The sequence below is a fragment of the Cloeon dipterum genome, chromosome 2, assembly GCF_949628265.1.
Source record: "Cloeon dipterum chromosome 2, ieCloDipt1.1, whole genome shotgun sequence".
NCBI classification, from domain to species: domain Eukaryota; kingdom Metazoa; phylum Arthropoda; class Insecta; order Ephemeroptera; family Baetidae; genus Cloeon; species Cloeon dipterum.
This window is the reverse complement of record NC_088787.1, coordinates 8,225,584-8,243,100: the sequence shown is the minus strand read 5'-3', so window position 1 is coordinate 8,243,100 and position 17,517 is coordinate 8,225,584. Positions and strand designations below refer to the sequence as shown.

At 38.8% G+C, this 17,517-nt stretch overlaps 2 protein-coding genes across 3 annotated transcripts in view; one reads left to right on the top strand and one right to left on the bottom strand.

The window, feature by feature from the left end:
- Nucleotides 1–1,877: 1,877 nt before the first annotated feature.
- LOC135937825 (aquaporin-like) lies at nucleotides 1,878–8,014 on the top strand. Of its 2 annotated transcripts, XM_065481082.1 has the most exons (7): nucleotides 1,883–2,037; nucleotides 3,889–3,996; nucleotides 4,679–4,857; nucleotides 5,640–5,783; nucleotides 6,637–6,858; nucleotides 6,919–6,999; nucleotides 7,663–8,014. In XM_065481082.1, exons 3-7 carry the CDS (start codon nucleotides 4,693–4,695, stop codon nucleotides 7,792–7,794), a joined length of 744 nt encoding a protein of 247 aa, XP_065337154.1. In that variant the 5' UTR covers nucleotides 1,883–2,037; nucleotides 3,889–3,996; nucleotides 4,679–4,692; the 3' UTR covers nucleotides 7,795–8,014. The 2 variants fall into 2 exon arrangements, with proteins under 2 accessions (XP_065337155.1, XP_065337154.1); XM_065481083.1 differs by lacking the exon at nucleotides 3,889–3,996 and having other exon boundaries at nucleotides 1,878–2,037.
- alpha-Man-IIb (alpha-Mannosidase class II b) overlaps nucleotides 8,000–17,517 on the bottom strand; it is a 26,778-nt gene continuing 17,260 nt past the window's right edge. The window contains exons 3-11 of the mRNA XM_065481076.1: nucleotides 16,583–16,755; nucleotides 15,644–15,777; nucleotides 15,123–15,421; nucleotides 14,404–14,715; nucleotides 13,315–13,788; nucleotides 12,436–12,767; nucleotides 11,798–12,160; nucleotides 11,238–11,526; nucleotides 8,000–10,959 (exon numbers count right to left, since the gene is read on the bottom strand). Coding sequence (XP_065337148.1) covers nucleotides 10,294–10,959; nucleotides 11,238–11,526; nucleotides 11,798–12,160; nucleotides 12,436–12,767; nucleotides 13,315–13,788; nucleotides 14,404–14,715; nucleotides 15,123–15,421; nucleotides 15,644–15,777; nucleotides 16,583–16,755 — 3,042 coding nt within the window. The 3' untranslated portion in view covers nucleotides 8,000–10,293. The remainder of the gene's footprint in view (nucleotides 10,960–11,237; nucleotides 11,527–11,797; nucleotides 12,161–12,435; nucleotides 12,768–13,314; nucleotides 13,789–14,403; nucleotides 14,716–15,122; nucleotides 15,422–15,643; nucleotides 15,778–16,582; nucleotides 16,756–17,517) is intronic.

Genomic DNA, 17,517 nt, shown 5'->3' with positions numbered 1-17,517 from the left:
ATATTCGTTAAGAGTTCTTTCAATTCTTCATAATTCTGGTGTCTCTTTTGAGGATAGATCTGACATCTGATAAACTCCAATTATTTGCAAAATTTAGGAAAATTTTAAGTCATTGCTGTTAGAAATTAATTCAATTGACATTGGTTTATTGTTCATGTATGTAAATAGTAGTGTTAAAGAATATCATCAATCAAAATAACATGAACAAAAGGCAAAATAATGACAATCACAAACTAAATAAACTCGCGTAACGAAATGAGTCTAAGTTTTGTTCTGACATTTCCCCAAAAGAGCGTTTTTATGCTAATCAAGCGGTGCCTCCAGTTGAAAAACAGGATTGATATACCCAGAAGATAATTATTTTACCTCATAATTTGCTCCCCCTTGGATATAGATTGCATCAAAAGGGAAAAAGTGAGGAAAGCCATCATTTATCCCGCGAAAAGGATAAAAATTCGAATTATAGTTTGTTTCCCAGTCCTGATTTGATTGTTGCACCCTACTGAACTGGATGAATTTTGCTCAATTCCACACAAAAAATATAGATTTAATATATGGAGTAGTTACTGATAGAGCCAACAAAACATTCCAAAATTTTTTTAAATTATCGCGGATTTTTACGCAGCTGCGCTGATTTGTTTGTGACAAAAAGTTTGTAAAGTCTAAAAATCTAATCAGGTAAAATAATTTCCTTGTAAACTATCAGCGCCGATAATTGTTCAAATTGCATTATATTTTACTTTTGAAAAAAAAAATAAAGAAAAATAGGTATTTAAGAAACAAAGCATTCAATTACCAATTACTCCTTTCACTACTGAATTCTAAACTGAATTGTCAAATTTAGATTAATTTTGTTAAATTTTATTTATATTTAAAATTAAATTTAATTAAACCGTTCAAAATGAAACCAAACAACTCCAATTTTCATAAGACCATAATGTTGATAAATTTGTCTCTGACGAGATGGTTTCATACATTACATGAAATCGAAGTTACTGCTCATCATATATATAGTTTAAATTTTGTTAAACCTGTTTTGTATATAAATATATTGGAAATAATTTCTCAAAAGCACAAACACATAAAATATATTAAATTGAATTTCTTGGTCTGATGCATTTTCCAGAATAATTTTTAACAATTGATTTAATTCGGACTATTACAGAGAAAATCGATCAATTTTTTAAAATAAATTTTCAAATTTTCCCAATTAATCAACCAAGGCAATATTCACGAGTTAAATTCATTTTGAAAACTTTCACCCTGACACCAATTGAGATTTTAAGTAATCTCTGTTTCACTTTCTTAATTTCATATGGCCTGAATTTGGTTTTTGTTTAGAAATCAAAACTTAACAAAGCTTAAACGTTTCTTTTTATCAAAATGGTATCAGCCGAGATGACTTCACGGCCTTTAAAAAATTCCAAGCTACGTATAACTGAAGTGTTTGCTCCAATTTCCATTTAGCCAAACGCTTCTCATGAAAAAACCCAAACCATCCCTTTCTCGTGCTGTGAAAATAATTTTTTTATCAATAATAAACAGCAAAATCTAAAAAAGCTCCCTTTGCTGTTGCTATATAGTCGAGACGCGCGCGTGACGAGGAATTCAAACAAATGTGTCCGTTTTGTTAATTTTGTAAATGCAGACCTTGCGCGGTCGACCTTAGGAATAAAAATGAGAAGCCGCCGCGCAGCGGTGCAAACGTAATCATCCCCTGTTTTATTCCGAATCGATTCCACCCCGTTCGCACGAATTGGGTCGAAATGTGCATTATTTGCTCTCATTCACTCGTGGACGGACCACGCGGCGGGCTGCCGCGTTTAATCGTCGTAGCGTAAGAAGTCGGGAGGCTGGGAGTTAAAGCAAGCAGCGAATTAAATTCCACTCGAGTCGTCGCCGTTTGCGCCACCGCCCGCCGCTCTGGCAGGTGACCAGCGACAACGCCGCTGCAACGACAGGAACACACGCACGTTGGCCTTAGAACCATAAGTGCAGCAGCGGTGTGCACTTCTTTACACCTCCCACACTGAAAAGGTATGTGTTTTAATTTATAAACGGGATTTTTATTTTTAGATTTATAATTACAATTGCAAGCTTTTCCGAAATGTTGGAAAAAGGTAAGAAACAATAAATAGATTTCACAGCTTATTTTTTACGAATATTAAGAGCAAATATAGTGATTGAAAGTCCACGCGTCTGTCTTTATCATTATTTAAATATTGATTAGAGTACTCAGAGTACATGATCTAACAGGCCGCATTAATAGCCTCGTTTATAGTATGCGAATGAAATCGCTAACATTTTTTTCGGTAACGTCAGTAAATGACATACTTGACGGTCAAGTACCTGCAAATTACTTAAAAAACTGAAACATCGTTTTAAGATTAAATAAAAAAATCATATATGCATTTTGGATTTAAAATAATATCGGAAATTTAACAAAAATTAATCCCTAAACTTCGTTAGTTGGTAATTTTTTAATTCCTAAATCAAATTTCGTTTAAATAATAGCCCTCGATAATTTTCACTTGTTTCACTATTTGAATATTGCCGACCTTGATACTAAATTAACATATATCTGAAAGAAATTTGAAACTAGATTGCAGATTCATTGTTGAAATTCTTGAAATTAAAATCTCCGCTGTGTATTTTTATTCATTTTATATCAGCATTTATTTCAATCGTTCTCTTCATTATCCTGAGAACATTTCATCAATATAAAATCTCATTTTCAGAAACTATATTTTACATCGTGCTTTTTGTTTATTTCTTACGGAATTTTAAATTTACGTGTCTGTGAGTAAATTTCCCACACTTTTTGTAATATTTTGAATCACGTAGGAGATAAAATATTTTTCAAAACACAATAACAATAAGAAAATATTTTCTCTTTAATCAAAACTAACAAAAAACACGGCCTTAAAATGAGAGACCCATTCATTAATGAGGTCAACCTGATTTTTTAAAAAAAGGAGTGAATCTAGGACAGAACGGATGATGTCTTGTCTATATTTAAATAATCAATTGTTTTCGCCCGTGGCTCTAAACCAAAAATAAGCGTGTTCCCACTTAAGAATAGAAAAAATATATCGGATGATTCTCGCAACACGCAGGATCCACGCGGCATCCTGCTTGAAAAGAAAGAAAAAAATCCCAATCTCAGTGTTGCAAGTTAGCGACTTGACATGAAATTTCAAGTACAAACTCTTATCTTTGGAGCCGCGTACGAAAGAGATGTAATAAATCTTTGAGTCAAAAGGTTATCAAAATGAAAATTCTGTTTCACTGCCTGCGTGGCGAACGAGAAAATTCACGTTGGGGCAATATTTTCTGGATCCTTGCCACATTCGCGAGAAATGAATTTCAAACGCAGAACAGATGGGGAGGATTTTCGCGCTCACAAAATAACGAGATGAGTTCTCTTTTGCAAGACATGAAAATAGCCACTCAAAATAACCTAAATAACTCGATGCTTTATCGACGACTCGTCCAAATTGCATTATATTACTTCGCGTTTGAAAAACAATGTCAAGAGTCCTTTGAGATAAAAAAAAATTAATAGCTCCCTTTGTAACTTCTGTCACCGTGTCGAGGTTTGATTTTTAAACTTTGATTTGTTCCGATAAACAACACACATATATTCTGCCCCTTCTACTTGGCTGGCGGACTCGGACAAATTCGTCGATAAGATTTGATTTTTTTATCATTGCCCCTCCGACGCCGCGACTCTATTATTCCTCGGCCTATTACAACAGATTATTTGGTTTCAATCAGGCCTGCGTGGCTGGAAAACTATGCGCTGTCTGTTTTCCCGGCAGCTTCTATAATATTTGCGTTGGCTCTCGGCTGTTTGTCCACTTTGATTTTTCCACGCTCGCCCCTCAGATAACAAATTAGTGGCAGGAGACACCGCCGGCCGCACCATCTCAATTACATTCTATTCGCGGCAAGAACCAGTCGAAAAAACAATTAAGCAGCCAGAGAAAAAGACAGGTAACGGAAACAAGCACTTAAGTAATTTACAATTTTTACCAATTGCACGTTGATTTCACCTTGTTATTTAAAATTGTGCAAGACACTACAATTGCATTAAATTTCTCAATTTCACGAAATGTTCTTGTTTCAATTAGACTTGTTTTTTTTAATTAAAGAAGCCCCGTGTTGCTCATTTCTGGTCAGTTTATGTGGAAAACAAATTGCACGTCCTGGATTTATTTTTATAAAAACAGACTACCTTGTTTACTATAAATAAACTCGGCGTCGAGGTTTAGATAGGCACACACGAAATCCTTTTTTTCTGACGGGAGATTGTGCTTTACTATACGCAACACGTTTATTCCATTTGTCAACGTTTAAGGACTGTAAATTTAGCCTGGGTAAATTTATTGTTATCTTTTACTATGCTCACTCACTCTCTCACTAGGCGCACGCTTTTGTTATCAACGAGTGTTGCACAACTTCCGTTTTCTAGACGCACATAAATTAAAAATAATTCACTTTGATAAGAAGTTTTTTCTAATTACAAGCCATTTTACTTTTCAAATTAATTTAATCTTATCAGCCTAGATTAGAAATAGGGATTCAGCGGTAAAATTCGACTTGTAAAGTGGGTCATTTTACTTGCAATGCACAAGAAGACTCTGTTATCAATCATGGAATAATCTATTCTTTTCAGAGACCCCGGATAAAATGGACCGGATAAAGACGATCAGAATAGCCGCGGCCGAATTCATCGGCACCGCTTTCTTGGTGGGTTTCGGCTGCGCCACCTGCACACAGGCCCTCTCCAAGGAGTCCTGGACCATCTTCCACGCAGCCCTCGGCTTTGGCCTCATCATTGCCTGCATTGTCCTCGTGAGTCTTTTATTTTTATTCTCTCTATGAAACTCTCTGTAAGCCACTGTACCTTTCCGTTTCAGAACTGTTTTATTTCTTAAAAAAGGTTGTAACAAAATTTAAATTGACGAATTTACAGCGGTGACCATAAAACCCATTTTTTTTAAATTTCTTCTCACGATATCTTGATCAATATTTAATTTGTTGAGTTCTTTAATTGCATGGAATGAGGAAATTGTCATTTTTTATCATCTCTATGAAAAAATAATTTTGAAATGAGACAAACATGATAATAATATCGAAACGTGCGGAGAGAGGGGCAGAGGACAATTGGCAGAATCGCGAGCGTTATCAGTGACGTCACAACCTGTCGAAATATACTACCATCTTTACTAAACAAATTTAAACAACAGGCATAAATTGAAATAATAAAAGGGACTTAGCATCTTGTCAACTAAATTTATTTTATTTTATTATTCTTTGGCAATAATTAAAAAACATAAATATATGGGTTCATTAATTCCTATTTTAAGTAGATAAAAACCATCTCTTCAATTTAATTTTTTTAATGAGACTGATCAATTGAATTATAATAATGACTCATGAATTAGATTTCCTTTCCATTGACTGCCACTGCTGCTTATCATCAGAGGAATTTATTTTAAGCCCTAGATTCCTACAAGTGCGTTATCTTTAGTGTCACGCATCCGATTGAATTTTATTTTTTAATAAATATAATTGCTCTCTATTTTAGCCTCCAATGTTTTTCAAAATTCTGACCATAATTTAAAAATTTTAAGGTGATTGGTCACATCAGCGGTGCCCACATCAACCCCGCAATTAGCGTAGGGGTGGCTGTGCTGCAGGTAATTTCGCCAAAGATGCTGCTCGTCTACATCCCAGCTCAGATCTGCGGAGGAATCGCCGGCTATGGAATGCTCAAGGTGAGATCTGTTTTCCCGTCGTCATCGATATGCTACTAATCGCAAATCTCGGCCAGATTATCTCTAAGCCACAAGGTTTATTCTCGTCCATTCTGTGATCTGAATAATGCGTCGGCAAGGAGAATACAATTGCGCTCATTATTGCTCCAAGCAGTGATTGCAAAGACGCAAAGTTATCTTAGTTGCGGTCGAGATTAATTTAGAAAATGTCAATCAAACTCGTATTAATCATTGAACAAGAAGTGACATTTTTACTGAAGTGTTTGTGTTAAGGTGGACAGGATTAAATGATTCTGACTGCAATGATCGCTGTAATTTTCCAACAATGAAAGCTCTAATTGTAAGAGTTTCTTAAAGAAAAATTTTGTACTATGGTTGATTTTTTTTAAAATTATATTCGCTTCTATTGAATTAAATTTATAGCCACCACCGTTTCATTACAGTTTTTGGGTACTTTTGCACTGATTTTTCATAATCAATTCTTCCATGGTGCTTTGAAAATAAAAAATAATTCATTTGACGTGCTGGAAACCTAAATAGGCTCAAGTAATCGCGGCAGAAACTCTAAAAAACATTGTATTTTTTTCAGATGAACAAATATTTATTGTTTGTCTATACCGTGGTTGGCTGATAAACGATTTGGTTTTCAGAAAAACAAAATATTAGCTAAATATTTACATCAGGAGAAATAAAATTTCAAATAACTGCGAAAAAAGTACGCAAAATTTGGAAATGAACAGTAGACGGCCAGTTTATTTTTTATTTTTACTCAAAACCCTTTTTAAAACAGAAAAATTTAATGTAAAGATCAAGAAAATAAATTTTAAATCAATTAATTTATTGGTAATTTTAGGCGATGACCCCTTACGCTATTCTGGAAGCGGACGGCGGCTCCACCGGTTTCTGCGTGAGTGCGCCAAACCCTGCCATGACCCTGGCGCACGCTTTCATGGCCGAGTTCTTCGCCACCGCCCTGCTAATGTTGCTCGTTTGTGCCATTTTAGACAAGAACGCCGATCACCAGACTGTGCCCCTGCAAATCGGTACCGCCATCGCCGGTCTCGTCATCGTCATTGTACGTCAGAGCCAGAAATATTTTTAATGAATTATTATGCATAATTAAAATTTATTAAAGGGACACCGCAGCAGTGCCAGCATGAACCCGGCGAGGTCTTTGGGACCCGCGTTCTGGAACAACTACTGGGACGACCACTGGGTAAAAATATTTTCTAATTTTTTGGCAAAAAATACCTCATAAAATATTGCTGAATGGATAACAAAAACCCATTCAAATGACCGAGAACACGGATCTGACAAAATGAACAAAAGTGAAGGAACGAATTTGACGCTGCTGACCGAGAAAGAAAGATACAATCGATACGTCATTTAATTGTTCTCTCGGCTCTAACAATAGGATTCCTCGCACATGTGACGACTCGAGTTGAAAGAGTCTAAATTAAAATAATCGTATATCTGATCAAAGTTTCAGCTACACAGGCCCATTCTAACTTTTGGCAACATACAAGATGAAGTTGATCTTGTTCCAACAAATAATCTCAGACATATAATAGAGAGACGTTTTTTATTTCAACCTCTTCGTCCTTCAAACACCTGACTGGGGACGAGAAGTCGGTCGGTTTATTTTTTATTTTTATAAGAGCTCTCTCTCTGTCAACAAGAAGTAGAAACATACAACTTAAGGACTGATGTGGTCTGCTTTATAAAAAAAAATTCTGAATGAAAATGTTAGGTTTTTTCATTCTACAAAACATTGATCGGATTTTCTCTCAAGACGTAATATAAATTTTTTAAAAAATAAACCCAAATCAATATAATTTATTGGTTAATTTGGCTTATTTTTTTATCTTTTTCCTTTCAGCTCTACTGGGTTGCCCCTACTGCCGGTTCAGCGGTGGCCGCACTTTTCTACAGGACAGTTTTCGGCTTCAGGAAGGAAGAAGAGCACCGACCTGAACCCCTCCCCCTGCATGATATCGAAGAGAGGAAATAAATATAGCGTTGCGTCTATGTAGCCCGAAGGAATCCAATGATATATTATGTGTTCACGTTCAAAACGCAAAGTAATTCTGGGCTAATTTTGTAGAATCTCTTAATCAAGCAAAATTGGTGTCCAGTTTTATGAGGAAATATATTCAGCAGAGTGTGCTGTTGTGTCGAACCAAGTAAAGATTTTAAAACGTGAATTAAAACGCCTGTTATTTACATAATTATTTCTGCCATTTTTATTAAAAAGGTCTTGGATCTATACAAATCTCTGGTACCTTGCGATGCACATAAAATTATATTCTAAACGCATAATATTTATGATACGGGCTAATTTGCTCCTTCCAGATTGGCTTCTTTATATATTATTCTCTCATTACACAAAATAACAGGTAATTTTGGGGCTGATTTTGAGCACACAGTTGTTTGAAAGGAGTCGATGCAAATAGGAGCACATAATCGTTCAGTCTAACTTGAAAAACGTAAAATAAAAAAAGAGACGGTCTCTATTTACCGTGTGTGTATATAAATAGCAGATCCAAATAACAACGCACATTTATATCTCATCAGCTAGAGAGCAACAATCGGTCCCTCGAGCAGCGAAAAGCATTGTTGAGGGTCTATTCTCACTTCTTCTGCAAGTGCTTCGCGTTGAAATTGATTCCACAACTTTAATTGACGTGCAAAAGTCACCGATCATTCACGGAAACGTGACCGCGAGTACAAATTTCCAGAGGCCGTTGCGTAAAAAATGTTTTATAGTTTGTAAAAAATCAAAAGGCGTGTGTAAATGCAAAATAAGAATTAACAGCCTCCTTTTGTACCGCAGCAACACCTTTCCGTTTGACAGCAAACACAAACTTCGGTTAAAATTGTATTTTTATACATTAAAAAGCAGTTGGTGCAACAGGCGTTTGGCCCCATTCTCCGGCCAGGCGCCTATGATTTTTTTTATAACCGCTCGAATATAGTTTCAGAGAGGAGAGGGAAGGCCCTGCACCTTTTTGTCTCTGGCTCAGTCGATTACTGCAGCTTCTACGGGACGCACACGCACATTGAGAAACACAATAGTTATCACACGGGCGGCCTCACAGGGCTGCGAATCTCTGCGGCTCAAATTTTGGCTGAGACTCACTTCACGGGAGAAATTATTCTGGACGATACTGCTTAGCGTGGTCGTGCAGGAAATTTAACAGTTGCCTTTTTTTTAAAAATAACATAGCTTTTAACTGAAATTAATATAATGTAGATTTATTGATGATCGAAGAAAATCAGAGTTGCGAGGTCCAGAAACCAAATGAGATTTTTAGTTGAGAGATTTGGTGCGCTCTGATTAATCACAAAAACAATTTAGTTTCATTTTAAAATAAATCAATATTTTGTCGATTCGCCAGAGTTTTGGGGGTGCTTCCAAGTGCTGGCGTACAAATTTAATTTGACATGCTGAAAGACAAATTCAGATGAACCAATAGCGGTAAAAACCTAAAAAACTTGAGACATTTGCTGTCGGTTCTACAGTGGTTAAAATGCGGAAAATAGAGATTTAATAACAATAAATAAAATTAGTATTTTTAAATTTGAGAATTTATGTCTCAATTAAGTTGCTTATACTCTGTAAAAAATAGCAAAAAGCTAAGACGCGTGGCATAAAATTTTAATTTTTAATTGATCTTCAAATACATTGTTCCAAAATATTTGTAAATAATTATAAACACTTAGCTGTCGTTAAAATTTTTTAATCTTGAAAAGGTTAAAAGAAGAATTTGGCTTCCTTTAAGCAAAAATTATTCTGCATTTTATATTTGATAAATTTGACCAATAACTGTTCGTTACTAAATAACTGCTTAATTCTTATTAAACAAATTTTGGTCGAAAAAATCTAATTTAAATTTTCCAAACCCCTCTTTTTTAGTTCAGACCAAGACTTAATCTTGTCGGTCTGTGTACTTTGTGTTTGTGGCAAAGCCTTGTCTAATTTTTTTAAATCAAAATTGGAAATATCTGAATGGTGAAATAATGGACATTTAACGCCAAAATAAGCAAAACAAGCATTGAATGAAATACGCTCCAATTAATTTTGTCTGATTATTATATTTTCTTTCAAGAAAAATTCTAAATTAGCTATAAAACTTCAATGAGACAAAACCTAAAATTGAAATATTTTTTAAAGTTTTCAAATTACTTCATTTCTCCCAGAATTCATGGAAACCTTTGAGAGGAAAATTAAAATTTGTACGGCTCTGTTTATCGAAAGATGTAAGTAAAAAATGTAACTATTAAAATAAACATTAAAGGGCTCATTGGGAAATGATCTATTGCTTTTTAAAATACAATAAAAAATCTTACATTATCTGAACTTATGGTTAATGACCTCTCGCTCCGATTTTTTCAACTTAAATTACAAATTTTAGAATAAAGAATACCGATTCTTTGGAAAAAAGAGGAAAAATTTTGTGCAGCGGCTGTTCACTCGGCCAGCCCTGCGGTGGACGCGTTCGTCTCGCTATCACAGGGTGGAGAAGGTCACGTTTGCCGCCGTGATCTGCATGGGGCGGACCGCGAGGTGGTCGAGCGCGGGCAGCCGGCGTCCCGGGTGCAGCCCGGTGAGCGACGTCTCCCGCACCGAACGCAGCTGCAGCTCGGCGAACGCGGTGCCGGGGTGGAGGCGGCCGTGGCCGTCGGCCGAGAGGCCGCACTGTGGCACGTGGGAGGCGACGCGGCACGAGTGGCCCTGGCGCTGCAGCAGCAGCAGCGCCGACGCGGCCGGGAACTGCGCGTACACCGGGTCGGCGAGCGTGCGCAGGTTGAGCAGGTGCGTGTCGCACGGCAGGGGCCGCGACAGCAGCGCCACGCGGCGCCGCAGCTCGCCGGCCTGCTCGCCGCCCTCCACCACGAACAGCGTGGACGGGTAGAGCAGCGCGTTGCTCATGTGGTGCGCGAAGAGGCTCGGCCGCGAGAATCCTTCGGCCTCTGAGCCCGAAGCCGCGCCCAGCTCCTCCAGCAGCAGCCACAGCCGCGTCGTCGTCCGTTTGTTGTCCACTACGCCCTCGCCCATGCCCCGGGAGTCGTCGTACAGCGTCCGCCGCTCCAGCATCACCTCCAGCCAACCTGGCTGCCAGCTCGCGGCGCCCATCGCGTGGCCCATCAGAAGACTCAGCCTGCGCCCGCCATCCTGGAATTAAAAAAATATTGTTATTTAAAAAAAGGAAAAAATTTAAAATAAATTTGTAAATTAGGAGAAGGGCTCACCAATTTTGCTATGAACAGAAATGTACCACTAGTTTTTTTTCGCATTTTTTCGAATAGAACCCAAAAAAGGTCACATTTCGCGCCAAAAAAGGCAGAATTTTGGGAAAAAATACGATTAGTTTAATTTAACAACAAATAATTTAAAATATATTTCCACCAATCATTTTTTTAAGATAAATAGTGGTTTGAGAGTAGACTAACCTGAATATATGTCATGGAAGTGACCGGGAAATAGTTGCCCTCAATTCCGATTCGCTCGACCTTGACCCGCTTCTGCATCTGGAAGCCGTTGAGGTCGGTGTAGAACTCAGGAACGGAGCCATCGGGGCCCTGTCCGTTGCTGATATCGGTCACAAGCCGCATAAAGAGCTCCGTCTCTCGGTTCTTGGGCGGCGAGTCAAAGTCTATGAGGGTATCGATTGAAATTCCTTCACTCAGGGGCCCAGTGGCGTGGAACACCCTGACCACGATTGTCAGCAGCTTACCATACCTGAGGAACGTTAGAGTTTTTTTCAATTTGTTTTTAATATCTGAGTATTTGTTTAGTATAAAATTTTTATCATTTATTTTAACCGATCTTTTTTTAAATCCTTCGATTAACTTACTGTACAAGAGTGGGACATAATTAAACAAAAAACATATTGACAATAATTAGCAATTTTTAACACAACACAAGTCATAAAAATAAAATATAATACTATTTATCGAAAAATTAAAATAATTAAATAAAAATAATTTTTTTTAGCATTTTTTAAGCGTACCTAACTACGACCTCGGATGAAATGGGTCCAGACATGATGACAATCTCCTGGCTGTCGTCCTGCAGGACCTCCTTTTCCGGCTCCCTCGAATTGGGGTCGGGCATGAAGAGGTAAGCGCCGCTGTGGAACTGCGCCGAGGGGTACGCCGCGAACTGGATGGCGCATTGCGTCGTGCGGCCAGTGCCTTTCTTGGTAATGGCTCGCAAAAAGCCTGTCCTGCCGTCGAAGAGCAGCTTCAGCTTGTGATTCTCCAGCTGAATGTCGCCGGCCTGCATTTTGCGGATTTCAAAGGGACCCTCAGGACTGGCTTCGGGGATGCCCTCCTTGTCCTTCTTTGTGCAGTCAGAGCAGTACACAACAGCTCTGAAACACATTAGGAATATTTATTTTCATTAAAAATATATTTAATTGTGAGATGTGGCAACTAAAATATGGATATTGACACTTCAGGAGATCATGATTTTACTATAGATAACAGAAAATAACTTGAATCCTCAGCCCTGATCATTTTATTAAAAGAATTCACGGTTTTAATTTAATACGATTAATAATTCTTAAATTTAAAAATTGTATGAAAAATAGAAAAAAGGTTTATGCCTTATAATTAATTTAAATATTTAATTAAATAAAAGAAATACCTTGTTGGAAGGTTGCTATTGACCGCAATCCGTTCAAGGACGTAAGTGGAGAGAGCCAAAGGTTGCAGGTCTGCCACCCACAGGATCTCGAACTGGTCCTGCAGCATGCTGCTAGCATTCCAAACCGGGTTCACCTGGCACGGAATGGTGGCGCCGTTCGTGTCCAGCACTCGCACATCCGGCGAGAACAGCCTCACGCGAACGATCTCCTGCCGCTGCTGACCCAGAGAGTTGAAGATGACCACCCTCCTGGGCTCATTGTGCGGCACCAGGATGGGAACCTTTCGCGGCTGCTGTTCGTACGTCTCTCGGTCAGTGTCGGAGAGGAGGATCTGGAATTTTCAAAACATCTCCTATGTAGATATTGATACATATATCCAAATTTTTAGGGAAAAAATCATCAATTCATCAAGTGATTTATTTTTTGGAAAAAGATATAGCCAAGCCTATAATGTTTTTGCCGCAGGGGCCCTGAGACCCAACTGCTTCTCTATCTTCCCGTGTAAAAAAATCGTCAAAAACGCGAATTTCGGCGCCAAACCGAGCCCATTGACGCCTTTAGGTGCCAAATGATAGGAAATGAAGTTAAATACGACCTCCAGCCCATAGGTGAATTTAAAAAAAAATCAGAAGAAAAAGGGACTTCTAGCGAAGGATTTGGGGGCTTTTGGGCCCGAGCTAGCGCACGGGGGCCACTTCTAGATGCATTCGACGCAGAATTTCATCATCAGTCCAACAAACATTTGATTTTTACTCTACGACCCATAGGAGCCGAGTTATTTTAATTTTTAAATGCCAAAAAAGTGTTTTGTGACATTCCAAAATTTGGTTTTTATATCAATAGTCATAATCAAAGTTTAGCTTTTCATTTTAATTTACCTGTCCAAGCTTGGCGGTGGGCTTCTCAGGTGAGTCAAGGCCGGCGGGCGGCAGCAGGAGGGCGTGGGCGCTGCGGCTCTGGATGGACATGGTGTCCTGGATGCCCTCAAACAGCTTCAGGGCGTAGTCGTGCATGACAAAGGCCTTGGACGTGCCGGTGATGGCGTCGTGGTGTTGGAAGAGGCCGAGGCTGCGGCGGGCGCGCACCAGCCGCTCGAAATCCCTCTCGAGCAGCTGCACGGTGCGGTTGGCGCCGTGCATGCGCGCCCTGCCCAGCGCCACCGTGTACAGAATCTCGGCCGAGCGAAGACTCGCCTCGAGGTCGCGGTCTAGTTGCTTCCAGTAGGGCCGCGTCGTGAAGTAGCCTGACCAGTAGGCTGGCCGGCCCTCACTGAAGATGTCACTGTACACGAAAAAGTCGCCCTTCAGCGTGTGCGGCTGCATGTCCATTTGGTCCATTCTCTCTTGAATCGCCTAAGAGTTTGCGTGTGTGAATAATTTTGAACATTTTGCTGGTAAAAAAAATGTACAGAGCTATTTGGAGGACTTGTCCAAACTCAAATGATGGAGCAACTCGAGTTTTTTTTAATATAAGAACGTTTATATTTTCAGGTTGATTGGAGGGGGCAAATTTTAAATAAAAAAAATACTGTATTTGAATATAGATTTCATTTCCTCTTAAATTAAAATCATCTAGACAAAAATAGTTTAATTTTGAAAATATGATTTTTGTGTTAACAATTGGATCTACGCTGATGAATTAAAAAAATTAAAATACTTCCACTCATTCATTTTTTTCTCAAAACTTAACAATGCATAGATTTGGGAGTATTTATTACAATTTGTATTATTTTCATGGATATCTCTTCATCGAGAAACAGAAAAATAAAATCTGAAAGCCTATGAAATAAACTACTCACAAAAAAATAATTAATTAATAAAATAAAATAAAAATCTAAAGTTTCCTTGACAGCAAAGCGATTCAAATATAATTTTAATTGAAATTTGGTCCATATAACTCGATTTTGTAGCGAATTTTCGTGCTCAAAGGAAGCAACCCTTCAAAGAACTAGCATCAAAATTATTTACCTTAAAATACTGTGATGGAGTGCCAAAGCCAATTTGCGTGTTTTGATATCGGGTGGGGTTCGAGTTGATGTAGTCAAAGAGCTTTTGGTAGTTGATGTACTGCTGGTCCCACTCTATATCATGGTCGTAGCGGAAGTCGTCGCCCAGCGGCATCAACACCACATTATGCGGGAACAAAGAGCCCGTCCTGCCGTACTGCTCCAGCAGCAGGTCGGCCTTTTCACGCACGTTCTTGTCGTCGATCGGGACAGCCTTTACCGAGTAGTCCGTGTACTCGCCAGGAACTTTGCGAAAGTCGAAATTCAGACAGACCTTTAAGCAAAATTAAAACCAATTTGTTAATTTTTTTTAAATATAAATATATTTAGCACCTTGATCCTAATTTAATAGCATATCGTACAAATAAGGGATATATATTTATCATGAAAACATTATTTTAATTTTTCCTGCCCTGTATATTTAATTTTAGAGCTGAATTTTGCTAACTTTTATGTATAGAATGAACTCACTGGTGAAATTAGATTTTTTTTCTATAAAAAACGTTTGAAAATTTTAAAAATTAAAATTTAAAGCATTAAATGTAGGTTAGAGACACAAATTTGGCGTTTAAAATCCAAAAAATTAAGACGCCTGAATTAATTTAAAGATTGTTACAATTTTCAAATACTAAGAACATCATATATTAACAATTTTTTTATTTTATTTTAGAATTAACCAACCTGTGGGTGGGGTCCGCAGGAGTGCTTGATGGAGTAAATGTCGAAGGGCTGGTTGTGAGTGAGCATGTCGCTGGCCTTCATGGCGTCCTCGTCGCCGGCCCAGTTCTGGCGCCAGATGAAGTCGCCCATCTGCCGCTGCGCCAGCCATTGCTTCCAGGCGTAGTGGATGCGTTGGATGATGGTGCCGTTCAGCCCAGACGCCTTCAGCAGGTACGGCACTGTGGCGCCGTGTCCGAACGGGTCGATCGACCAGCCGGTCGTCGGGGCGATGTTCAAATTGTTCTTCACCCACTGATGTCCTAGAATTATTGGAGGAAGACCGATGTCAAAGTGGATTGTTTTCAAAGCAAATATATCGTTTCGTAATAAAAAATAAATGATTTTAAATCTTTAAATGAAGCCATAAAAATCGCAATTGCATGATTCGTGATCATTGGATGGTCCCGCAACGATTGGAAGCTCAGAAAAAATTAGTCAACCGTCTAAATTTCCCCTAGCCGTTTTCAGTAACGACATTTTACCTTCGATGAGCTGGTCGACCATGGCGTAGAGGTGAACCGTGGCCTCGTCGGTCATGACCCAGCCACCCGTCATGATCTCCAGCCGGCCCTCGTCCAGCAGACTTTGCACGATCTTCCTCTTTGTGGGGTGGGCGCTGCGGGGAAAGCAGTAAAATTTTTTAACGCATTTTTACCGAGACGCGAGAGATCGAATTCACGACGGCGGAACGGCACCCTACCCTAATCAAGCCCTTTATTCTTTCTTTTATTAAAGCGGTGGTGGGTGTATGTTGCGGTGCGCGGCTGCACCCTCTCTCAACCCTTCATCCATTATTAGGGTCGTGTGCGAGTGCAATGGGCCGTGCGGTTTAGGGCAAATCGCTGCCGGGAATTAAGCCTGATGTACACGCCACGCGCAAATCATCGTCATCACGCTTCATTGAGTGCTTTCCGCAGCTCAGTGCATCGCTTAACGAGCTTTCCGTCCGCGCGGCTACAGCGAAATTTCCACTTTGAGCAGAATTGACGAAGACTTTTGGTTTATAAGTGATTCAGCTCACATTTACTCACTAGTTGCATCAACCTCTCAAAGGAGGATAAACTTTAAAAGGCCTGTCAGCTGAGGTTTCGCTTAAAATACTTGAATATGACAGGCGAAATAATCTCTAAATTGAACACCAAAATAAAATAAAAATACATACTTAAATATTTGTTCCGATTTTTCAACGATAAAGAGTTTTTATATTTCAATTATTTCTGTGGAATTTCAAATTTACATCATTCACCCATTTTATTTCTTAAAAATATTCAGGAAACATTTCAACTAGAAAGTACCGCACCGGGTTCTATGTAAATAATGAGGATAAAACCTAAAAAATCCCGTTTTAAACGTGACCAAAGACACTCGCCCCCAATTTTTTCCCATTAGAAAATAAACAAGAACGATTTTGGCTCAATTACCTTTCCCACCACATGGCGAAAAAGGAGATTTCTGTGTAGATGAACGTCATGTTGCGGTATTGCTGCAGCTTGTCCACCATGTTGTTCAGAATCACCCTCGACTGGTAGTGGAAATAATTTTCGAAGGTCTTTAGCCAGCCGGGGTCGGTGTGCGAGTGAGGTACCACGATAACCTAAAATCAGAGATCAATTTCATTAATAATTGTTGACTATCCAATCATTAATTGTTAGAGGGCATTGTTTAGTGTCAAGAGAAATTTAGAAGACGCTTTGAATTTCTAAAAATCAGGAGTAGAATTTATGAGACATTTTTGTAAAAAAGGCAGGAGAGGGTTTAATTGTTCAAAAGAAAAATCGTTGAGTCGCCCGTAGGCAGCGAAGGTTAAGCCGGCGAAGCGAATCATTGAATAAGGGAGGAAGCACGCGCGCTATTTACTTGTTGAGAAAACACATCGAATTGAACAAGCGAATTCGGCCACAAACTTATTTCATTCCACAGATAGCGATTTTTAAATTTTTGCTTCAGCACTATCCTGATTTTTTGGTATATTTTTATATTTGATCGGTTCATCTCTGAACCCCCTGATAGATTCACGGTAGCTCTCGAGTGATCGATATTATTAATAACGGCCAAGCTGACCACTAAGTCGCTTTCGGGGTTATCATGAACGAGATTATGGACACATCAGAGAGTATACTAAGCACCCTGATGGGTTTTCAAAGGGTCCAAAACTTCTGAAATAATAAAATTGTTAGTACAGAAATTTAAGGTCATTTTGCAGGTTTTTAGGTGTTAATTTGCTTCAAAAGTTGTAAGAGAAGGTGTAAAAGAGATTTATAATCGGATTGTATTGAAATAAATATGTGTCGCTGGAGGGAGACACTCGTTTCCGCCGATTCCCGGGCTGGAGAAGAATGTGCGCGAGCCCTGGAGC

Excerpts from the sequence above, each read along its gene's own strand:
- LOC135937825 (XM_065481083.1), top strand. The coding sequence starts at position 4,693 with ATGGACCGGATAAAGACGATCAGAATAGCCGCGGCCGAATTCATCGGC. Across the intron at positions 5,784-6,636 it reads CCGGCTATGGAATGCTCAAG|GCGATGACCCCTTACGCTAT; the intron begins GTGAGATCTGTT and ends TGGTAATTTTAG. Across the intron at positions 6,859-6,918 it reads CCGGTCTCGTCATCGTCATT|GGACACCGCAGCAGTGCCAG; the intron begins GTACGTCAGAGC and ends AATTTATTAAAG.